This window comes from Hemicordylus capensis, chromosome 5 (assembly GCF_027244095.1).
Source record: "Hemicordylus capensis ecotype Gifberg chromosome 5, rHemCap1.1.pri, whole genome shotgun sequence".
NCBI lineage: Eukaryota > Metazoa > Chordata > Lepidosauria > Squamata > Cordylidae > Hemicordylus > Hemicordylus capensis.
Genome location: NC_069661.1, coordinates 193,167,712 through 193,190,509, shown reverse-complemented (window position 1 = coordinate 193,190,509; position 22,798 = coordinate 193,167,712). Strand labels below are relative to the sequence as shown.

At 45.1% G+C, this 22,798-nt stretch overlaps 1 protein-coding gene across 4 annotated transcripts in view; it reads left to right on the top strand.

Annotated features, from left to right (window-relative positions):
• The window catches only part of OSBPL8 (oxysterol binding protein like 8), a 121,733-nt gene that overhangs the window by 33,109 nt on the left and 65,826 nt on the right, over positions 1 to 22,798 (top strand). For 2 of the 4 annotated variants that reach the window (XM_053253241.1, XM_053253240.1), the window contains exons 3-4: positions 66 to 102; positions 13,359 to 13,496. In XM_053253241.1, coding sequence (XP_053109216.1) covers positions 66 to 102; positions 13,359 to 13,496 — 175 coding nt within the window. The remainder of the gene's footprint in view (positions 1 to 65; positions 103 to 13,358; positions 13,497 to 22,798) is intronic. The other 2 variants (XM_053253243.1, XM_053253245.1) reach the window with 1 other exon arrangement.

Sequence of the window (22,798 nt, the reverse complement as noted above, 5' to 3'; positions counted from 1 at the left end):
CACTTTTTTGGCCTGGACCTTTTTTTTGTTTGCTGTTCTGCATACTGGATTGCACCACACCTCAGCATCATGGGGAGATCAAAGACTGCCAGGGACCCTCAAGTAAGTGAATGATTTCTGCTACAGCATGTAATGAGATGCATTCTTGCAAGGCTAGAGCTTGGCTTGTTAACATCACAGACTGACACTAGAAAATATTGAACATTTGGAAATAAATTCCATAATCTAAAGTAACAGGAAGAAATAGCTGAGAAAACATGGCTCTGTGTGTAATTTAAAAAACCAGTACTTTCTCCAGGAACACATAAATGATGAGGCAGTGGTCTTGGTTGTTTTAGGGAGGTTGTGTTACCTTTTTGAATGCTGGAAAACTAGTTTTTGTTGAGAATTGGTACAACTAGCCACTGTGTGTTCTACATACTTTATATTCACTCTAAGCTTTCATTCTGAAGACTGTTTCTGCTACAAAGCCAGGTCCGAATCTATTATAAGTGGTATGCTGGGTTCTGAATGATACTATGAATATTTATTATTACTATTATGAATATTTATATACCGCTCTTCAACCAAAGTTCTCAAAGCGGTTTACGTAGAAAAATAAATACCTAAATAAGATGGCCCCCTGTCCCCAAAGGGCTAACTGTCTAAAAATAAACATAAGGCAGACACCGGCAACAGCCACTGGAGGGATGCTGTGATATGGCTGGATAGGGCCAGTTGCTCTTCCCCGCTAAATATAAGAGAATCACCACTTTCAAAGGTGTCTCCTTGCTCAGTTAGCAGGGGTTAACTGAGCAATGATGGCTGACATGAGGAGCATGGCAATGCCTGCATTCCCATTTGGCTGGAGCTCTTGCACACATAAAAGGCAAGGTTGGTGGTGTTGCACAGCAGCACAGTTGTGCAACTACTTAAAACAGCGCGTGCACACACTTACACTGGAAACAATGGAAATGGCAAGTGCAGGTGCACTGCTTTAAGTAGTTGTGCAACACCACTAGAACATGCTTCAACGTGCAGCTGTGCCAGCTGATAGGGAACACTGGTGTTGACTTGTGTGTCGTATCAACCATTAGTGTCAATTGCACCTTGACGTTAATGTAGAGCTGTAATATTTAGGCAATTAAATCAGCTAGATTAAAAATCTTTAGATCAGTTAATCAGGAAGACCTTTTTAGATACTAAGCAGTTGAGGTATAAATACTTAAAAATCAGTGGGTGTCAGTCCCCTAAAAGGAAATAGTCCTCCCATCACAAAGGAAGGAAAGCCACTTCTAAAATGGTACCTGCTGTGAAACGTATGTGCATATTTTGGACCTTTCTGTGGCTTTCGATACTATCAACCATGGTATCTTTCTGGATTGTCTGGGGGATTTGGGAATAGGTGGCACTGCTTTGCAGTGGCTCTGTTCCTATCTCTCAAGTAGATTCCAGATGGTGTCGCTCGGAGATAGTTGTTCTCTGAAACAAGCTATTGCATGGTGTCCCTCAGGGCTCCATTCTATCTCTGATGCTTTTCAACATCTACATGAAACTGCTGGGTGAGATCATCAGGAGATTTGGAGCTGGGTGTTATCAATATGCTGATGACACCCAAATCGATTTCTTCATGACATTGTCATCAGGAAATGGCATAACCCCACTAAATGCCTTGCTACAGGCAGTAATGGACAGGATGAGGAAGAATAAATTGAAACTGAATCCAAGCAAAATGGAGGTGGTCATGGTAAGGGGTCATACTTCGAGGATCATGATAGATATTCCTCTTCTGGATGGGGTTGCACACATCCTGCAGGAACAGGTATGTAGCTTGGGAGTGCTTCTGGGCCCAGGCCTCATTCTGGTTTCTCAGGTTGAAGCTATGGCTAGGAGCACTTTCTGTCAACTTCAGTTGATACAACAGCTGTGTCTGTTCCTTGAAGATAGTGATCTCAGAACTGTGGTACACTCTCTGGTAACCTATAGGCTTGACTACTGCAATGCGTTCTGTGTAGAGCAGCCTTTTGTATGTAGTTTGGAAACTTCAGTTGGTTCAAATGCAGTGACTAGATTGGTCCCTGGGGTGTCTTGGAGAGACCATATTATGCCTGTTTTACAGCAGTTGCATTGGCTATCAATAGGTTTCCGGGCAAAATACAAAGTGCTGGTGATTATCTTTAAAGCCTTGAATGGCTTAGGACCGGGTTACCTAGGAGAGTGCAACCTTCTGCATGATATCCACCATACATTGAGATCATTGAGAGAGGTCCGGCTCGTCTGGTGGTGACTCAGGAGTGGGCCTTCTCCGTAGTCGCTCCTGAGCTATGGAATGAACTCCCTATAGACATTTGTGGTTTAACATCTTTGCCAGCCTTCAAAAGAGCCCTTAAGACACATTTTTTAAGCCAGGCTCTCTGAATGTTTTAAATGTTTAAATTGCTGTATTTCATAGTTTGTGGGGTTTTTTTCCTTGTGTGTTTTTGTGAATCGCCTAGAGCCTTCGGAGTCGGGCGGTATGAAAACAAACAAGCAAATTAATAATAAATAAATAATATCTAAAACCAAGACAATGTATTTGTTTTCAAAACTATTTTTTAGTTCAAATGCAAAATTAAAAATCTTACTGTCACAGATTATGAAAGTGATGCATGAAGCTTGTGACAATGCTAGAAATCTAGTTTTTGCCTGTAGAGCAACATAAGGGAACAAGTAGTGGTTTTCCTCCGGAGGTAGAGGTGGGGGTAGCAACATATTTCAGTAATGTTTTCAGCAGACGCTTTTCAAGTTAATTCAGGAAGCGGTGCCTTTAAAATCCAAGATTATTAAATTTGGTTGCATGGAGTAACTGCTTGCTAATTTTTTCTCCTCTCCTTATGGGACTAGCCTTTTCAAAAAGCAAGCCTTGACCTAGAGGTGCAGCTAGCTTGTGTCTATATGCAACAACAACACACACACACACGGTTATTCCTTACATTTGTGAACAATTTGTTCTTGGTTGCTGGGGTCAAGGCCATCTCTACGGGTTATCCTTGTCATGTGCTCCAAGGGCAGGACTTATTATAATTAGCCAAAAGGAAAGACCCAGGCTGAGAAGGATGACCCCGCCCAGTCTTGCGTAGCTCCAGGCAGGCTTTTTGTCTCTCTCTGTTGTCCAGCATTTTCTTCCACAACCTTTCCTTAATTCTCAGCTATTCTTGTGCCTAGTGTTCCCTTGCTTCTCTGCTCTCCTTTCCTGGGGGGTAAAAAGATTGTTTTTCCTCCGCTTTGCTTCCCCGCTTCTCTCCCCGCCCTTGTCCCCCCTGTATAGAGCTACCAGGAACGCGTTTGAATATCTGCAGTCCTGCAGGGAAGCCTGGAAAGGACTTTCCAAGAGGCACCAGAGCGCCTGGTTCATCTCTTCCTCCTCCGCCCCTTGGGCTACTGGACAGTCGTCCAAAAGGGAGCCGGCTTCAACTGCGGCGCACCTCCTGCCCTTGGGCACTGGAGCATGCTCAGCAGCAGCAAAACAAGCCTCCTCCGACCTGGGTGAGACAGCGGAGCCCTTCTTCCCCCGGGTTCTACACAGTAACTTGGCAGCCAGGCGCCCAATGGCCCAAACGCTACTGCAGCGGCAGAGTGTTATTAGAGGCTTCCATGGAAGCTGCGCCTTCCCCAGCTATCCAAGATGGCACTCGTGCCGAAAAGCCTGCCAAAACTGCGATTGTTCCTGCGGAGGCCCCTACAGCACTGACTCCTCAGAACATGGTGAGCTCTGCCCAAGTGTGTGTGTGTGGGGGGGGGTACCTCGACCTCGGGACTGCCGTTTACTGCCTTGCCTGTCTCTATGCCTCCAGAATGGCAGGCATGGCTCAAAAACACAATGGTGGACACCTTTTAACAGATGAACCCCAAAAAGCGGTCTAAAAAGAGAAAAAGGAACTCTTCCTCATCTGAGGATTCTTCTGAATCTAGCCCCCCCTCTCCATCACCCAAAAAAGAAAAAGAAGCACTCTAGCTTCCTCCAAAAAATCTAAGTCCTCATCCCCTCAGGCCACCAGGGTTCATTCCTCTCAACTAGCCAATCAGGACTCTGGGGATCCAGACCCCTTAAAGCGCAAACCCGCTTTTCCATTACAGTATGCTAGGCCTATGACCTCTGGTAGAGACTATGCTATGGAGAAGGTCCAGATGGAGTCAGGGGAGGAGGCACAGATGCCTACCACCCCTAGAGATAAGGAGGAGGGTGAATGGTCAGGGGGTGAAGGGCCTGAACTGTCTAATGTTTCTCAACGCTTGTTTGTATCAAAGGACTTCAATCCTTTAATGACAAAGATCCTTACAACTATAGGCCTTCAATCCAAGCTACTACCTGACTCTACTCCTTCCCCTAAGGGTGATCTAGTTTTTCCCAGGGCAAAGCCAAAAGACATGCTTCTTTCCTTACCTGACTGCTTCATTGAGAGCATTAGGGAAGAGTGGGCTTTACCAACCTTGGTCCGTAAGTCCATGGCAGCGGCGACGCGTTTCTATACTCTTCAACAGGAACCAGCATCTCTTCTGGAGACTTCAAATACAGATGTGCCAGTGGCCCAACTGGTGTCAAATTCCCTACTACCTCGGGACGGCGAAGCATCCCTCAAGGATCCGTCTGACAAGAAAGCAGAAATGGCTCTGAAGCACATACATGACAACTCCTCCTTTGCTACTAGAGCTTTGGCAGCCACCTCTGTGGCGGCCAGGGCCAGTCCCCTCTGGATCGATGACCTCCTTGCAGACACCCAGACGGATCCTATCCGCCTCAGACAGCAGTTGGTCAAGCTGCAGAAGGCCCAGGCTTTTGTGGCAGATGCCACACTCAATGCCATAAGATTCTCTTCAAGGGCTTCTGCCGCATCGGTCGTAGGAAGGAGGCACTTATGGCTAAAGAGCGGGCAAGCTGATGCCACCTCAGGAGCTAACCTATCGGCGGTCCCCTACTGTGACAAAAAGCTTTTCGGGGAGGCTGCCCTCCAGGAGGTCCTTGTTGGATCCAGCGACAAGCGGAAGACTATGCCCTCTGCACCCCGCAAACAGGACAAGCCAGCATTTAGACAGTCTTTCCAGTCCTTTCGGCCCTTTTGTTCCTCTTTCAAGCCCTGGGATCGGGACTTCAAGCCTCAGCCAGGTACCTGGAACCGGCAGCGTTTCTCCTCCAGGAATTCAGGAAACAGACAGCCTTCCTCTCAGGCAAAACAAACCAAGCAACAGTCGTGACTCGGGTCAGGCGCTCCTGGGAAGCCGCCTTTCCTTCTTTCTACATGCCTGGGAGCAGTCCATGACAGACAAATGGGTCCTCATTCTGATCGAACACAGCTGCAGAATAGAGTTGAACGGCCCTCCCCCCCCAGATTCCTTCCAACCCTGTGCTCAAACTCTTCTACCAAGCACTCAAACCTGACCCACGCCATTCAACACCTCGTGGATATCCAAGTGGTAGGGTGGGTTCCTCAGGACCAGGTGGGGAGGGGCGTTTACTCTTTTCTGTTCACAGTACCAAAGCGGGGTGGCTCCTTCCGAGCAGTGCTGGACCTAAAAATTTTAAACAAGTGGGTACGGTACAGCAGACTTCAGATGGAAGCACTCAGAGCCATCACGGAATCCCTGGTCAACGGAGAGGAGAGCTGGTCTCACGGAGAGGAGAGCTGGTCTTGTGGTAGCAAGCATGACTTGTCCCCATAGCTAAGCAGGGTCTGCCCTGGTTGCATATGAATGGGAGACTTGATGTGTGAGCACTGTAAGATATTCCCCTCAGGGGATGAAGCCGCTCTGGGAAGAGCAGAAGGTTTCAAGTTCCCTCCCTGGTTTCTCCAAGATAGGGCTGAGAGAGATTCCTGCCTGCAACCTTGGAGAAGCCGCTGCCAGTCTGTGAAGACAATACTGAGCTAGATAGACCAATGGTCTGACTCAGTATATGGCAGTTTCCTATGTTCCTATGTTCTTTCATCAGTGGACTTGAATGAGGCGTACCTTCATATTCCGATCCACCAAGACAGCAGATCCCTCCTGCGATTCAAATATGCAGGGGTCGATTATCAATACACCGCCCTGCCATTTGGGCTCTTCTCAGCCCCCAGGATATTCACAAAGGTACTGGCCCCTCTGCTAGTGTCCCTCCGCCTGCAGGGGATCAGGGCATTTGCGTACTTAGACGACTTCCTTCTGCAATCTCACTCCGAAGATCTAGCTCACTCCGATCTGCAGTCTACCCTACTCACTCTACAACACCACGGCTTTGTTATCAACGTTCAAAAAAGCCAACTAGTGTCCGTAAATCGCCTACGTCATCTGGGAGTGGTTATCGACACTCAGCAAGACTGTTTATTCCTCCCACATGACAGATTTCTACTCCTGACTTCAGAAATCTGACAGGCACTGAGCTCTCATGGAGTGCCCTTGATGTCTCTCACGAGGATCTTGGGTCTCATGTTGGCCACCCTCGACTCAGTCCCATGGGCCCAGTTCCATCTTCGAACTCTCCAGTGGTTCCTCCTGCCTCACCAAATGGCCATCTCTCTAAAGAAGCCAGTTATGATGATCTTCCCTTCACCGGTGCGACACTCCCTCTGCTGGTGTTTAGTGCCCCAGAACATCCTGAATGTCAAGTGATACACGGACTATCCATGCCTGATAGTAACCACGGATGTCAGCACCAGGGGATGGGGAACCCACTGCCTCCAGCACGTTGCGCAGGGTCGATGGTCTCCTTAAGAGTGGAGGCATTCCATCAACTGGATGGAGCTGAGGGCCATTCACTTAGCTCACATCAGCTTCCAGGACATAGTTCAGGGAAAGGATGTCCTCGTGAAGACAGACAATACAACGGCAAAAGTCCATGTGAATAGGCGGGGCGGCACCCGATCCAGGTCACTACACCAGGAGACGACCCTCTTTTACTCACGTGGGTGGAGGAACACCTTCTCTCCATAACAGCGTATCATGTCAAGGATGACCTCAATTCTCTGGCAGACTGGCTCAGTTGAAAGGACCTACTCCCGGGCGAGTGGTATCTACACCCCCGCGTTTTCAGTCAGTTGGCATGCAGGTGAGAGACTCCGGAGGTCGACCTCTTTGCAGCCCCTCTCAACACAAAGCTCCTGAGGTTCATCTCGAGGTTTCTCTCAACACAAAGCTCCCGAGGTTCATCTCGAGGTTTCCATGCACGACCGCAGAGGACACCAATGCCCTCTCCGCAACTTGGCCTCCGGGAGTCCTTTATGTGTTTCCGCCTGTTCCTCTTCTAGTGCGCCTCCTCAGACGCATCAGGAACTTGAGGGTCGAAGTGATACTGGTGGCGCCTCACTGGTCTCATTGCCACTGGTTTGCCCAGCTGCTCTATCTCAGTATCGTGGAAACTTGGCACCCCCCGGTATCCCCGGACCTCCTATTGCAGGGACCAGTAAACCACCCAGATCCTGGTTGGTTTCAGCTAGCTGCGTGGAGACTGAGCGGAGGATCCTAATTGAGGAAGGTCTCCCTCATAAGGTCACCAATACTATTCTAGCCTCCTGCCGAGACTCCACTAACAGAATATACCATTGCACGTGGAGGGCATTCCTGCGCTGGTCCGCTCGCCATCACATCAAGAGGGGTACAACCTCTATGACCCACCTTCTACAGTTCTTCCAGGAGGGCCTGGATAAGGGGCTCAAACCCAACACTTTGAAGAGACAAGTAGTGTTGCTAGTCAGTTTGATTGCTGGCTACTCTCGTAGGTCTATACTCGTCCATCTCCTCCTTAAGTGTCTCCTCCGTGGAGCGACGCTACTATTGCCACCAACCTCTCACCGTTTTCCCTCCTGGGAGTTACACACTGTTCTTAGAGCTCTGCAACGGACTCTGTTCAAACTTATCAAATCTATATGTCTTAAAATGCTTTCCTTCAAGCTAGCCTTCTTGGTAGCTGTCACGACCACCAGACGGGTGTTGGATCTACAGGCACTGTATGTTCACAAGTCATTCTGTGTGTTTTTGGAGGACTCCGTGCACCTTATCCCGGATCCCATCTTCAGACCTAAGGTCCTGTCGCAATTCCATCTCTCCCAGGACGTGTTCCTGCCCACCTTTTGTCCACGCCCCGTACATGCCCAAGAAAAGCTGTGGCATAAGCTGGACATCCAACGTTGCCTTAGAACATATATAAAGAGTACTGCTTCTTTCAGGAAGTCTGAGTCTATGTTTGTTTCCTACCTACCGGTCTCCATGGGTGGGGCGGTCACCTCGGCTAATATTGCTAGATGGATTAGAGCTTGCATCGTTTTGGCATATGAATCCTAGCAACTGCGACCCCCAGCCAGGATCACAGCTCATTCCACTCGAGCAGCGGCAGCATCCGCCATGTTCTCTACTAATGCTCCTCTGCGTGAAATATGCAAGGCTGCAACTTAGAAAAATCCATCGACATTCACACAGTACTACAAGCTGGACACCTTTGCCTCTGCCCAGGCAGCATTTTGCCCAAGTTTCCTTCAGAGCATTCTCCCCCAGGATTAATCTAGTCCAGTCCCTCCCGCGAGACATACAGCTTTGGTATGTCCCATAGAGATGGCCTTGACCCCAGTAACTGAGAATGGAGCATTGGTTACTCACCGTGAAGGCTTTTTCTGGTTGCTGCAGTCAAGGCCATCTCGACCCACCTGTTCTGTTCTGGACTGCGTCTGGGGGAGACCCTTCTCAGCGTGGCATACTGCCGCCACCTGCAACCTTGTACACCAAGGATCTGTCTTCTCACTGTTTGTGTTTTTCTGGTTGTATTACTCTTCTGCTGCATTTCTACTAGGCTTGTAAGAACTGGGTGGGATCATCCTCCTCAGCCCGGGTCTTTCCTTTTGGCTAATTATAATAAGTCCTGCCTTTGGAGCACGTGACGAGGATAACCTGTAGAGGTGGCCTTGACCGCAGCAACCAGAAGAAGCCTTCATGGTGAGTAACCAATGCTCCAATCTGAAATGGCTATAAACCAAAAGTTTTTAGTGTGGTGGTCTAGTTTAGAGAATGCTATAGTCAAAATAAAAAGATATTGGGAGTAATGGGAAGATGCTGACAGCTCTCATTTTTTCTTTCTTGGTACTATAAATGAGTGATGTTCAGCTACTCCTGTGGGAAGACTGCACTGTTAAGAGACTGTTAAAGTGTTCTCTGATAGCCGACACTAACTATTGTGCTGAATGTTCTTCTCTCTACCTAACTGAAACATGTTAACTATAGTTAGCAAGGTTATACATTAGTATTGGTAATTTTGTCTTAAGGTATCATCTGTAGGCTCCAAGAACCAAACAGCCACATAACTAGTTCAATGTGCCCAAAGAGGTATGTTTGAGCTTTTGCTTCTTAAATGTCAACGCTACTGCACACCACATGGCAAAACACTTGTGAAACTGATGGAATTTCCCAAAGCAGTTTTGATATGAAAAAATACGTTCTGCAGTCTAAAGGAAAAAATGTAAATCATACTAGATGTGCCCAATTCTTGGGCACATCTAAATTAGCTTTTTACTTCCCAGCTAGAGCCTGTAAAACTTACTGTGTTCAAGTTCTAAATATTTCACTAATAATGTAGTACAAGAAAACCTCAGTATTTGCGGGGTTTTGTTCTCGGCTAGTGCCCCAGCATGTGCACACTTTGTCAGACCATTGGTCCATTTAGTTAAATATGGTCTCTGCTGACTGGCAGCAGTTCTCCAGGGTTTCATATGGGTCTTTTCCAGCCCTACCTGGAGATACTGGAGATTGGATCTGAGCTATGGCCTTTCTCTAAATATAATGTGATGCTGTGTCCTCTCCTGCAACACGTTTTTACCAAACGTGCTATTTGCATGCACTAACACTAAGTTTCCTGGAGTGATATTGGCAGTCTCATGTTGAGACAACTGGGGAAAGAATGTATTCTTTCTACACTGAGTTAAAAAGCAGGACTGAAAAAACACATTTTTAGCTTATTTCAGAATTTTTCCGTTTTTGTCTCTCCCTTCAGCACAGAACAGCAAGTATAACACAGATTTGTGGTCTAATCATATTTGAAACCTTGTTCTGTTTACTGAATGTAAAGAGAGGCTTGCTAGATTAGAAAGAGGTAACTAAAGCTACCAAGGGTTTGTAGTATCTTCCTGCAAGGAGAGGCTAAATAGTTTGGGAATTGATTGCCTAGAAAGTCGGCTATATGATGCAGGGAGATGTGTGGCTTTCAAACTTGCATTTCCCTGTTAATGTGTAGCTGAAGAAAACTGTGGTGCAGCATTATTGCACTAGTAGTTCCCCACACCTGCAAGTGGCAGACAGTGGAGCAGTGCAAGAGCAGGAAAGCATTAATGCATTACTGTCACTTCATTCCCCCTTCCCCCCACCAACTCCATGTTATCAGGAGAGGCAGTTCAGCTGCACTTGCTTATCTTTCTGTTACATGCTTTAAAAAGGATTAGACAAATTCATGGAGCAGAGTCTCCATGAGACATTAGCTTACAGATTCTGCATCTTCAGAGGGAGTACACCATTTTGAATACCAGACAAATATTAGTGAACAGTCATCAACTTCCACACCTTGTGTTTGAGCTTCTAGAGGCATCTCTCTGGCTGGAAAGAAAAGGTGGGCTTTTACAGATCTTGGTTTTAACTAGCAAAGCAATTCTTTATGTTTCTTTCACTTCTACTTTATTGAGCTGAAGCTGATTGATAAAAGGAATTCAGGTAGGGATACAGATCTGTCTTACTTTCTTCCTAGTCCCTTTCATAACGGCTGCCCCCTGTCTTAGCACCCATAGAAGAAAGAAGGGAGAACCATAGTTCTAGACCAGTGCTAAAGGCTGGCACTTGTACAAATGTTGGTATTCGGAGACTGCTTTTCATCTTAGTAGGTAGTTGAGAGCTTTAAAGATAAGCTGTAGTAGTTCCTACACTGAGCAGGGGGTTGGGGATTGGACTAGAAGACTAGGGATGTAAACGAACTGTGGTTTAAGCACAATTTGGGAGTGGAGCCCAGGAGTTTTAAGAAAGAGGAGAGCAGGTTTTTACCTGCTTTCTGCCCCATGCAGCTTCCTCCTGGGGTGGCATGTGTCCCAAGAATCCCGGCATGGCACCAGCACGCACATGGTGTCTGCACATGCGCGGGCACCATTTGTGTGGTCAGCAACACCATCTTGTCGGGACATGCGCTGCCCCAGCAGGAAGCTGAATGGGGCAGTGGAGAGCAGGTAAAGACCTGCTTGCTTTCTTAAAGCTCCCAGGCCCTGCTCCCAATCTGTGTTTGAATCGTGGTTCATGCACATCCTTATAGAAGACCTCCTAGGTCCCTTCCAACATTAAAATTATATTATCCGAAGTCTCAACTACCTTTTTCTTCCCTGTATGGAAGCTGCGATCTGTATAGGGTGTCTTTGGAGGAATGATGGTATTTTCTATGATTGAGGTTGTGGTGTTTATGAAGCACAGAATAAGGTAATTTTTATTTTTGTTCTGTAAACAGTTTTGATACTGTTTTGTTGAAAAGTAGTGTTTAATATTATTGATAAATAATAATGTTGAACAAGAGAGAACTTGCAGTTCCATATCAGAGTCTCTAGAGGGCACTGTGACAGTGTGAAAGATGAGAAGTAGGAAAGTCAGCCACTGAAATAACTGGTAGTGAAGTAGTGTTCCATCAGAACAATGTAATGCTTTTTGTCTGTTTTACTTTCAGTAAAATTCTATATCATTTTTGTTCTGGATCTAAATGCTAGAAGATTCTAGTATTGGACTGTTAATCAAAAGGTTCTAGGGAGAAAGCAGACTATTGAATGTGCACATTGCTGTCCTCTTTAGTTGTGGTAGGTACAAAGTCCTTTAAACTGTCAAAATTCAACACTGGCAAGTTCTGACCTGAAGGTAATAGAAAATGTTATTTGGGCTATTAGCAGGGCTTTACAATGCTGTGCTAAGAAATTTCTGAGATACAGTTCGTTTGCCTGGTTTAAACTTCAGAGACGTTTGCAGATTTGGAATTATATGAAGAACTAAATTACTTTTCTGACATCACCTTAGCACAGGGGTAGCAAAACTCTATTTCCCCAGTGGGCTGAAACCAGCTATTGCTGGGTGTGCATGGGTCAGAGTCAGATTTCAGCACACTAATTGTTACATCAACATTTATTACTAAAAATATTAATGCAAGTGTGGGGGGTAGCGTTCTGGCATCGGGGGAAGGGCAAGGGGAAAGACTGCCGGTGTCAGTAGGTTCTGGCCCAGGAGCAGAGGATGTCTGGATTCAAGCAGCCAATTGCATTGAGCCACTGCTGCTCATTCTCTCAGTGGGGCAGACGAAGAGCTCTTCAAGGCTCTCTTGCTGTTGCTTCAGGATATTTATTTTTACATTTATATCCTGTTCTTCCTCCCAGAGCGACATACATGGTTATGTTTATCCCCACAACAACCCCTTAAGATAGGTTAGGCTGAGAGATAAGTGACTGGCCCAGAGTCACCCAGTGAGTTTCATGACTGAATGGAGATTTTAATTCGGTTATCCCTGGCCCCAGTCCAACATTTGAACCACTGCACCACACTGGCTATAAAAAATCACTTATTGCTTAACCAAGTCGGGCTAATGCCCTACATCTATCCCAAAAGCAAAATATAACAACTGGAACGAGGCAAACCTAGTCGTTACATGATACTTGTACCTACAAAACCCCTAGTTTAATCTCCCCCCCTTTTTTCATTTGGGGCTCAAATATATACAGGGAACACCTGTGCGTATAGACTGCCCCTTGTATTATAGGATAGTTCTGCATGTGGGCTAGCCAAAAAAAAGTCCATGCAGGCCGAATTCAGCCTCTGGACCTTAAGTTGTGCAGGCCTGCCTTGGCGGAATGTAAACCAGGGCAGCCCATGCCTATTCTGTGCTGCTAATGTTGCAAGATACCAGGCCATGTGGGAAGCCCCTACGACATGTCTGCTTTCCATGCCAACCTTGTTTTGGAATTCCTTGGAATTGGGACAGGGCTGGAAGTAGCCGCAATTTGGGCTCTTGCCACCTGGCCTAGGTCTTCTGGTATTATCAGAAGGTGATGGAGCTGCAGTGGCTCCCATGTTATCTTATTGGCACTGGAAGAGACTTGCAGCTCCTTACCCATGGAATGCTTTGAGGGGAAGGCGTACATGGTGCATTTTGAATGGAATAAGTCTCTCTGTCCTACAGAAGTTTCCCTTGTCTATAAGAGAAAAATGAGGAACTGAGCTCATGCATAAAGCATACAGTACATGCCTTGTATGCGTGATCGACATATCCCTGGTCAACAGTTGCATTGGCTGAGCCTGAAGGGGGTGGGGGCTTGTCCTAGCTTTTATTTTTGAAAGCGTAAGCTTCTATGCTGAGGCAACTCCTCTTTGTTTTCCAGCTGTGATAACAAACAATGATGAATCTCATGCTCTGACTCCAGGAAAGATGAGCCAGCGTCCGGGGAAAGAAGGCTATCTTACTCCAACCAAAGAGCTACATCCGCCTTCATTCAGTCCGGGAACCGCCCATGGCCAGGGTAAGAAGCATCCCATTATATTAATAGAATGACAAACCAGATATTCCAGTCTGGAATATTGGAGGCCCTCTTTATTCATGGGGGTTCTGTTCCCACCTATTTCCATTGATAACAAAACTGCTAATAAGGAGAGCTTAACCCTATGGGGATTATAGGGTTAGGCTCTTAAGCACACTGAAGTGTGCTGAAAATCACAACAAAATGCAGGGGCAGCAGAAATAAGCACAGTACCTTGCTCTTCAGCTCTCCAGGTATGCCCCTAAAATTTCCAAATCCTCAGATTTTTGTTCTTTTTTTGAGGGTGTTTCTTTTGTTGCAGAAAAGAGCCACAAAATGGCTCAGCACAACAAAATGGCAGCAGGAATGACATCAGAAGTCATTTCTGGCCACTTGAGAATGATAGGCAAAAATAATCCTATTTTCACCCTGTGAATGAAGAAACTGGGTCCCTATGACAGAACCGCAAAAAATGTGAAACCGCGGGTGCCGGGACCATGGATAAAGAGGGCTACCTGTAGTTACTACAGCACTTGATCCAATGTGATCAATTTCATATTAATACATTCTTTGTTAGAAAGTCTAAAGTAAAACTAGCGTGTGATAACGTTTGGGTGTGCCTCAAGTAGCTTTTTGGGTCCTTTGCAATTGTGTGTAACTTCTTTAAGTCTGCTTTTTCAAGTTGCATCATTATAATTTAATATGTGTATAGTTGTTGTATGAGTATTTTTATTTCATTATTGTACAATTGTTTTTCCATTATTAAAATGTTTGCTAAGAGACACTTCTAGTAGGCTGAGGAAATTTAACTGGGAATGTGTGTCTTTGCACTAACTCCTCTCCACACCCACCCCAATCTTTTGCTGCTTATGAATGTTTTCCACTGTTGAGATTCTTTCGGGAAACAATTAGAATAATTTGGCAGACAAACTTGTATTTTATCATTACTGAGAATCAATTGGAATACATCTACATCATTAATGTTCTAAGCATTCCATGAACATATACTGGAAATTCAAGTAATATGGTTTGGGAAACAATATCCTTGTTTTGTATGTAGCAGTGTTTAATAACTTTAAATCACAGTAGAACTTTGCCTGGCGTAGAGAAAGTCTCATTCCATCTTCTTTTCAATATGATGATGGACTCAGAGAGGAAAAGCCCTGGCTTCAGCTATTGGCAAAATGTTCTGTACTACCCATTGCCTGTAGCAGAGATATTAGTTTTCCTGGTAAAATAAAATATTAGCAACTATCAAGAATATGGAAGAATTTGGGTGAACTTTCAACTGCCAAATATTGTTGGTTCAGTTTTTCTTGCAAACTGTAATGAGACTTAAGCTGTGAAGAGACTTTTATGAGTGCATTTTGCCCAATTTATCTACTTGATGCCGTTTTTTTCCTTTCCTATCTCCTCACTTTGTGTCTCCCCATTGTTTAGATTGCAAGTCCTTGGACAAGGACCTGTTTTGTCTAATCAAGTCGTTTCATGAAGTGCTGAATAAATTGGTGTTATTTTTTTATAGACTGTGGCTTATATTCTGTGCAGCACCCTGCCAATCAGAGGATCACAGATGCTGGTTCTGTGAGACTCCAAAGCCCGTAGAAGCTGCTAGCGAACGTGGAGAGGTTACATGGCTACTAACATAGGAACATAGGAAACTGCCATATACTGAGTCAGACCATTGGTCTATCTAGCTCAGTATTGTCTTCACAGACTGGCAGTGGCTTCTCCAAGGTTTCAGGCAGGAATCTCTCTCAGCCCTATCTTGGAGAAGCCAGGGAGGGAACTTGAAACCTTATGCTCTTCCCAGAGCGGCTTCATCCCCTGAGGGGAATATCTTGCAGTGCTCACACATCAAGTCTCCCATTCAGATGCAACCAGGGCAGACCCTGCTTGGCTATGGGGACAAGTCATGTTTGCTACCACAAGACCAGCTCTCCTCTCCTCTCCTCTCCTTATAGAGTCCTCTGACTTACAGCCATGTGGAAGGAGTCTCACAAACTTGAGACATATCAGAGAAACATGGTCAGCTTATTCAGAGGACTTCATTTCAGAGAAGAGGAAGTAAAGATTAGCCCTTTCTTACAATCAAGTACATTGTAGGGTGTTACAGAATCACACAAGTGAACTGTTTAAAGCTGGCTATCACTCTTAAGGTTTTATTCTATATATCTTACAATATATATTTACAAGTTTATATCAACCTATAATAATATTTGGTATATATTAAACATAGATTTGTTCTTTTGGTCAGTTTCTCATAAGCTTCAACTTGTGATGAGTTTTTAATTTGGTCTTCAATGTCGAAAATTCTGAAAAGAAGTATTTTGATACTTCAGACATTGGGTTGAATCCAGGCTTGCCTAAGTGGGACAAAGCTCACGTAAGAGATCTCTCCTGCCCCTCCTCCCCACTGTGGCCCCTCCTCCCCCCTCCCTAAAAAGATGCTCCTGAAGGTCATTGTGCCCCTCAGGATCAACATGTGTGACGTAGTGTGGAGAGCTGCAATGGGAGGGTAGAATTCCTAGGCTAGCATCCAGACTAGGGGCTTGTGTGACTGAGGCTTCACAGAAGCAACTTCAAGCACTGCCACCTCCCCTTGTACTCACCCAAGCTTCCCAAAAAGCCACTGCCAAAAGTTTAAGGGACCTTTAGCACTGGCATGGACTGCATTGCAGGTAGCTCTAGGAGGAGAACCTGGGAAACTGGGAGGGACCACTCCCTGCTTATAGAAGTCATCGCTAGTGTGAGAATGAAATATCGGACATAAAATGCAGTGTTATTTCAATGTGTATTCTTCTCTTTTAAAAAAATCCTGGTTATGAGTAAATTTTAGAAAATTGCCAAATATGAAATAAAAACCAATAAATTCAGTTTTAAAATATTTTTAAATTCATGCATTTTTATTTACTGTGTTCAGAACAGCCAGTTCGGATGCTACATCATGCATTTTACTCATAGTATCAACCCAGTTACAGTTTGAAGTGTTAAAGTGTGCCATTGGGTCGATTTCAACTCCTGGTGCACACAGAGCCCTATAGTTGTCTTGGTAGAATACAGGAGGGGTTTACCATTGCCTCCCCACGCAGTATGAAATGATGCCTTTTAGCATCTTCCTATATCACTGATGCCCGATATAGTAGCAGTGGGGATTCGAACCATCAACCACCTGCTTGTTAGTCAAACATTTCCCCGCTGCACCACTTAACGTGGTCATAGTTACAATTTAGTGGAGTGTAATATGTGTGAGCCAGACGCTCCTGAGTCTATGCAATGGCAGTGTATAAGTGTTTGAAGGTACAGTTAATCATTTGGGAAGATAAAAAGTTGTGCTGCTACTCACATCAGTGAGAATCTTGTTCCTGTGTTCCATTGCTAGTGTGTGTGGAGATGGTGAATGTATTCCATGAACGCAATGCTAGTATAGTATGGTCCACCTATCCATAACAAATTAAAACAAACTCTTGATTGGGTGCAATGGCCTATGGCTATGCATATCAAATAAAAATTTCCTTAAAAACTATCTATCATTATCACCAACTCTGCAGTCTAATAGCTTGTTCACTATTTGTGATCAAAACTTAATTGGACCCCCTGTGAGTAGTTTAAGACGCTATCTTATTAGTGTTGTTCAGCAAAATCTCTATTGAATTAGCCGACCCCACACAGAACATCTGTGCAGTATTTGGGGCTGGCGTTTCCCACCCGGGCTGATCCTTCCCCCCACCTCCCCGCCTGCAGTTTCTGGCTGGCTTTAAAGCTGGCCTGTCCTCTCCTGGGCTGTATCCTCTTCCTGGTGGCTCAGCCACCTCTTCACCTCGCCGCCTCCATGACCCACTGGCTTGCTGCGACCCGGCTGCCACTCCTGTTTTTTGGTGCAGCCCGGCCTCACCGCCGCCTGAGCCTATCAGGCGCCTCCACCGCCCAGCCAGTGAGCTGTGTGCTGGGACGCACATTCTAAAAGCGCACTCAGGAAAATTAAATATATAGATTTTGTAGACCGTTCAGCCATTTGGGTCAGATAGATATCCAGTGCTTGTATCTTTGTAACGACCATATAATACATAATTGGTAACATCTTCAACTTCTCCCAGTCCTCGGGGGCATAGCCATCCTTCTATTAAATGTTACTCATTGGGTAGATTTCACTGCTGCATCCGTGGTTTGCTGTGGAGAGCATTAGAAGATGTTTCATGGTCTTAGATTACATCATGTACTTTGGTTAGCTTCAATTAGGATGTTGCAGTATGTCTTAACATTTAATTGAGATTGCAGCTACACAACTGCCAATTATTGTCTAAGACATTTAAGTGGGACATGTAGCTTACTGAGTATAGTGTTATTTTAACTAATGGCAGCTTACCACATTCAAAACATGTGAATCACCTGCAAGCCATTCTTAATTATTCCTGTAGGCCATCTGTATGTTAAAGCTGGCCAACATATTGGCATACTTGGAAAACAGAAGTTAACCTTCTACTGTTTTAGAACTAAATCAAATCTCCTACTCTATTATGTGTGCTTCTTCCCTGGTTTAGAATTGGAACAACTTGCTCTCCAGGGCAGTAGACACGATTGCTCCTAAGTATCCCCTCTGACCCGCTTCAAAATTGACCCCTTGGTATACGGAAGATCTACGGGGGCTGAAGCGGCAAGGTAGGCGACTGGAGCGCAAGTGGAGAAAGACTCTACTCGAATCTGACAGATTACAACAGGGAGCACATCTAAAGATCTATGCTCAGGCAATACGTGCGGCAAAGAAGCAGTTCTTTTCTGCCCATATTGCCTCTGCAAGTTCACGTCCAGCGGAGGAGTTCAGGGTTGTGAGGGGACTAGTATCTGCCCCCCCCCCCCCGAACCAGAATTTGGAATCATCAGTTACCCGCTGCAATGTGTTTAAAGAATTTTTTGCAGATAAAATTTCTCAGATTCGGGCCGACTTAGATAGAGACTCCACAATTAATTTGATGTCTGAACTGGAAGTGTCCAACTATTCCTCTTATGTGATTCGACTGGATCAGTTTCAGTTTGTGACTCCTGAGGATGTGGACAAGCTGCTTTGAGCGATGAAGCCTACCACCTGTTCTCTTGACCCTTGTCCAACATGGCTTGTTCAGTCTAGCAGGGAGACTGTTGTAGTTGGCCTGGTGGAAATTATAAATGCCTCTCTGAGGGAAGGCAGGATGCCTCCTTGTCTTAAGGAGGCAATTATTAGACCACTTCTAAAGAAGCCTGCATTAGACCCCTCAGAGTTGAGCAATTATAGGCCTGTTTCCAGTCTCCCATGGTTGGGCAAGATAATTGAGAGTGTGTTGGCCTCTCAGCTCCAGTCGGTCTTTGATGAAACTGATTATCTGGACCCATTTCAAACTGGTTTTCGGGCTATGAGGTGGAGACTGCCTTGGTCGGCCTGATGGGTGATCTCCAATTGGGAATTGACAGAGGAAGTGTGACTCTGTTGGTCCTTTTGGATCTCTCGGCAGCTTTCGATACTATCGACCATACTATCCTTCTGGAACGTCTGAGAATGTTGGGGGTGGGAGGCACTGTTTTACAGTGGTTCCGCTCCTACCTCTCAGACAGATTTCAGATGGTGTTGATTGGAGATTGTTGCTCTTCAAAATCTGAGTATGGTGTCCCTCAAAGTTCCATACTTTTTCCAATGCTTTTTAACATCTACATCAAACCGCTGGGAGAGATCATCAGGAGATTTGGAGCTGGGTGTTACCAGTACGCTGCTGACACCCAGATCTACTTCTCCATGTCAACCTCTTCAGGAGTTGGCATATGCTCCCTAAATGCCTGCCTGGAAGCAGTAATGGGCTGGATGAGGGAGAATAAACTGAAGCTGAATCCAGATAAGATGGAGGTACTTATTGTGCGGGGTCAGAACTCTAGAGATGATTTTGATCTGCCTGTTCTAGATGAGGTCACACTTCCCCAAAAGGAACAGGCTCGCAGTCTGGGAGTACTTCTGGATTCACATCTCTCCCTGGTTTCTCAGGTTGAGGCTGTGGCCAGGGGTGCTTTTTATCAGCTTCGTCTGATACACCAGCTGCGCCCGTTTCTTGAGATCAGTGACCTCAAAACAGTGGTACATTTGTTGGTAACCTCCAGACTGGACTTCTGTAATGCACTCTACGTGGGGCTGCCTTTATACATAGTCCGGAAACTTCAGTTGGTTCAGAATGCGGCAGCCAGGTTGGTTTCTGGTCATCTCGGAGAGACCACGTTACTCCTCTGTTGATGGAGCTACACTGGCTGCCAATAGGTTTCCGGTAGTGGTGTGCCCAGACCGGTCCGGAGGCCATTCTAAAGGCCTCTGGACCTGGGCGGTTTGGGGTTCAGGCGATTTGGGTGGGGGGTTGCTTTAAGAGCATGGGGAGGATTTACTTACCCCTTGCGCCACTTTCCCCCTCCGTCACCCGTAGTTTTTCTAGTAACTGGGGCGGCAGGATACCTCCCTGCCGCCCCTTCCCCCGTTTCGCTTGAAGATGCTCCCAGAAGTCTTCTGCGCACACGCACATCACAGAGACGTGAAGCGGGTGCACGATGTGCGTGTGTGTGCAGAAGACTTCTGGGAGCTTCTTCAAGCGAAACGGGGGAAGGGGCGGCAGGGAGGTATCCTGCCACCCCAATTACTAGAAAAACTACGGGCGACAGAGGGGGAAAGCGGTGGGAAGGGTAGGTAAACGCTCCCCCCACTCTTAAAGCAACCCCCACCCCAGTGCCGGACTGCAGTTCGGCAGTTCCGTGCACACCCCTAGTTTCCAGGCAAAAACCAAAGTGCTAGTTATAACTTACAAAGCCCTAAACGGCTTAGGCCCGGGGGTTTTAAGAGAACGTCTTCTTCAGTACAAGCCCCACCGCCCATTGAGGTCATCTGAGGAGGTCCGTCTCCAGTTGCCGCCAACTCGTTTGGTGGCTACACAGAGACAGGCCTTCTCAGCTGCTGCCCCAAGATTGTGGAATGCGCTCCCTAATAAGATACGAGCCTCCCCATCTCTGGCAATTTTTAAGAAACTACTGAAAATGCATCTCTTTAACCAAGCTTTCTCAGCTTTTAAAAACTTGTTTTTAAATTGTTTTGGTTATCTAATTGGTGTTTTATGATATTTTAATTGTTAATTATTATTTTATGTAGTTTATAATTTTTGTTTTGTTAATTGATTTTAATGGTGTTTTAATGTACACCACCCCGAGCCTTTTGGAAGGGCAGTATAAAATTTTTAATAATAATAAATATGGGAAGGTGATCTTGCAACCACTATGTATAAGTTATCTCTCTGAACTGTCACTGACTATATAGCTTCTCAAGTAGAATGTATTCTGCTTTTCTATCTGAAAAGAATGCTCATGACTTCACTGTGGGTAGAATTGTTGCAATCAAATAATAAATGAACAAGCCCATCGTTAAAAAACAAAAACAAAAAACCTATAGATCAAGGAACTTATAGTCTCTGGGCTCCCAGAGAAATGGAGTTTGTACAGTACCTTTCTTCAAACAGGTCTTTGACAGGATTATGGTCATAATTTTGCTGTATTTCTTTATTTTTCAAAGGCCTTTCAGTTGATTAGTGTAGCTGTGCCAAATTATTTAACGACGTTTAATGCCAACACTAAGGTTATTGGATTTTGAGACCAAGGAAATGTCATTTAGATCTTTTGCCAGAATAAATACTGAAGTGAATAATGTGTCCAGATTACCAGTTAACTCATTGTGATCACATAGAAGCTAGGAGCTGTATGTTATGTCTGGCTAACCACTTGTAAATAATCTGGTGCTATGTCCTCTTATGCTTTAAAGAGATTCAAGTAGACACACTCATGAAATTTGTGCTTGAAAAAATGCAGATTTCCTTTTAAAGTATTTGCCCATTGCATATCTTTATAAGAACAGCCCTACTGGATCAGGCCCATGGTCCATCTAATCCAGCATCCTGTTTCACACAGTGGCCCACCAGATGCCGCTGGAAGTCTACAGGCAGGAGTTGAGGGCATGCCCTCTCTCCTGCTGTTACTCCCCTGCAACTGGTATTCAGAGGCATCCTGCCTCTGAGGCTGGAGGTGGCCTGTAGCCCTCCGACTAGTAGCCGTTGATAGACCTCTCCTCCATGAAGTTATCCAAACCTCTCTTAAAGCCATCCAGTTTGTTGGCTGTCACCTCTTCCTAAGTTAGAAAATGCCTTCTAGGTTTATTAAACATATTAGCTTGTTTTTGTTCTTTTTAGGTAATCTTTAAAATGCTAGCTGCCAGCTTTTCCCTTAAGCCCCATTTCAGTGGCTGTAAAAGCATGAACAGTTTAAAACACTGGTTGCCCTTCATTCTCTGCACAGTTTACAAACCCATTAAAAAACACACACAATGCTATGTTTCACCAAAACATTTCATGTAGATGGGGTTCATTATGCACAGGTTTGCTTGTATTTGTGCTCGGTGAACTTTCTTTGCAAGTGTTGAATATCAAATGAGCTTTTGCAGTTGGAAACTGGGCATGCCCAATAGACACATACACAAAATGTATACATACAAAGAATTCATGCCCCAACAAGAAAGTTAGTCTCTAAGGTTCTGCAGCTCAGTTTGGCATCCTACTACTGCAAACTATGACCACTCCTAATATTCATTGGTGAATAGGTTGTCTTATTTTCTCAGTGTTGATGAACATAAAGTGTGTCCTAAGTGTTAAAAATGAAGTGTTGATGCCAATCATATTTGGAAGTTAGCAGGCTTACTTAATGCCATATGTCTGTTACAAGAGTAGAGCTTTTGTATAGTGACTGAGACAGACATGTGAATTGAGAAGTCTCTGGTTGAAATCTCTTCTTTTCTGTGAACTTGTGAGCTTCCTGAAGCAAGCTACATGCTCTGGATTGTCCCCCCATTTCCAATATGGGGACAATCCTGGTCTGTCTTATAGAGCTGTTGTAAGCAGTGTGTGTGTAGTGTTTTGAACATACAGAGTGGTTTGGGTGTCCATGAAACACCTCCAAATATGAACTATAATTGGCATATTGCTCCTCATGTAATAAGTATCTAAATCCTTTCGTATTTAGTGGCTTATTTGGTCATGGCGTTTATTTCTAAACTGAGTGGTGGTCTCTCTGGTTCTGTATTTAACACAACAATTTAAAGAACTATTCTGAAGAGTTGCTACTTACTTAGAATATATTTTAAACAATCCATGTTTTGTTACTTTTATATCCTATCTTTTCTTGCACCGTGGGGCTCAAGGCAGTATGCATAGGGTTGGTTCCTAATCAGTTGTCAATCCTACAAGTTGGCTGTAACATATCCTCAG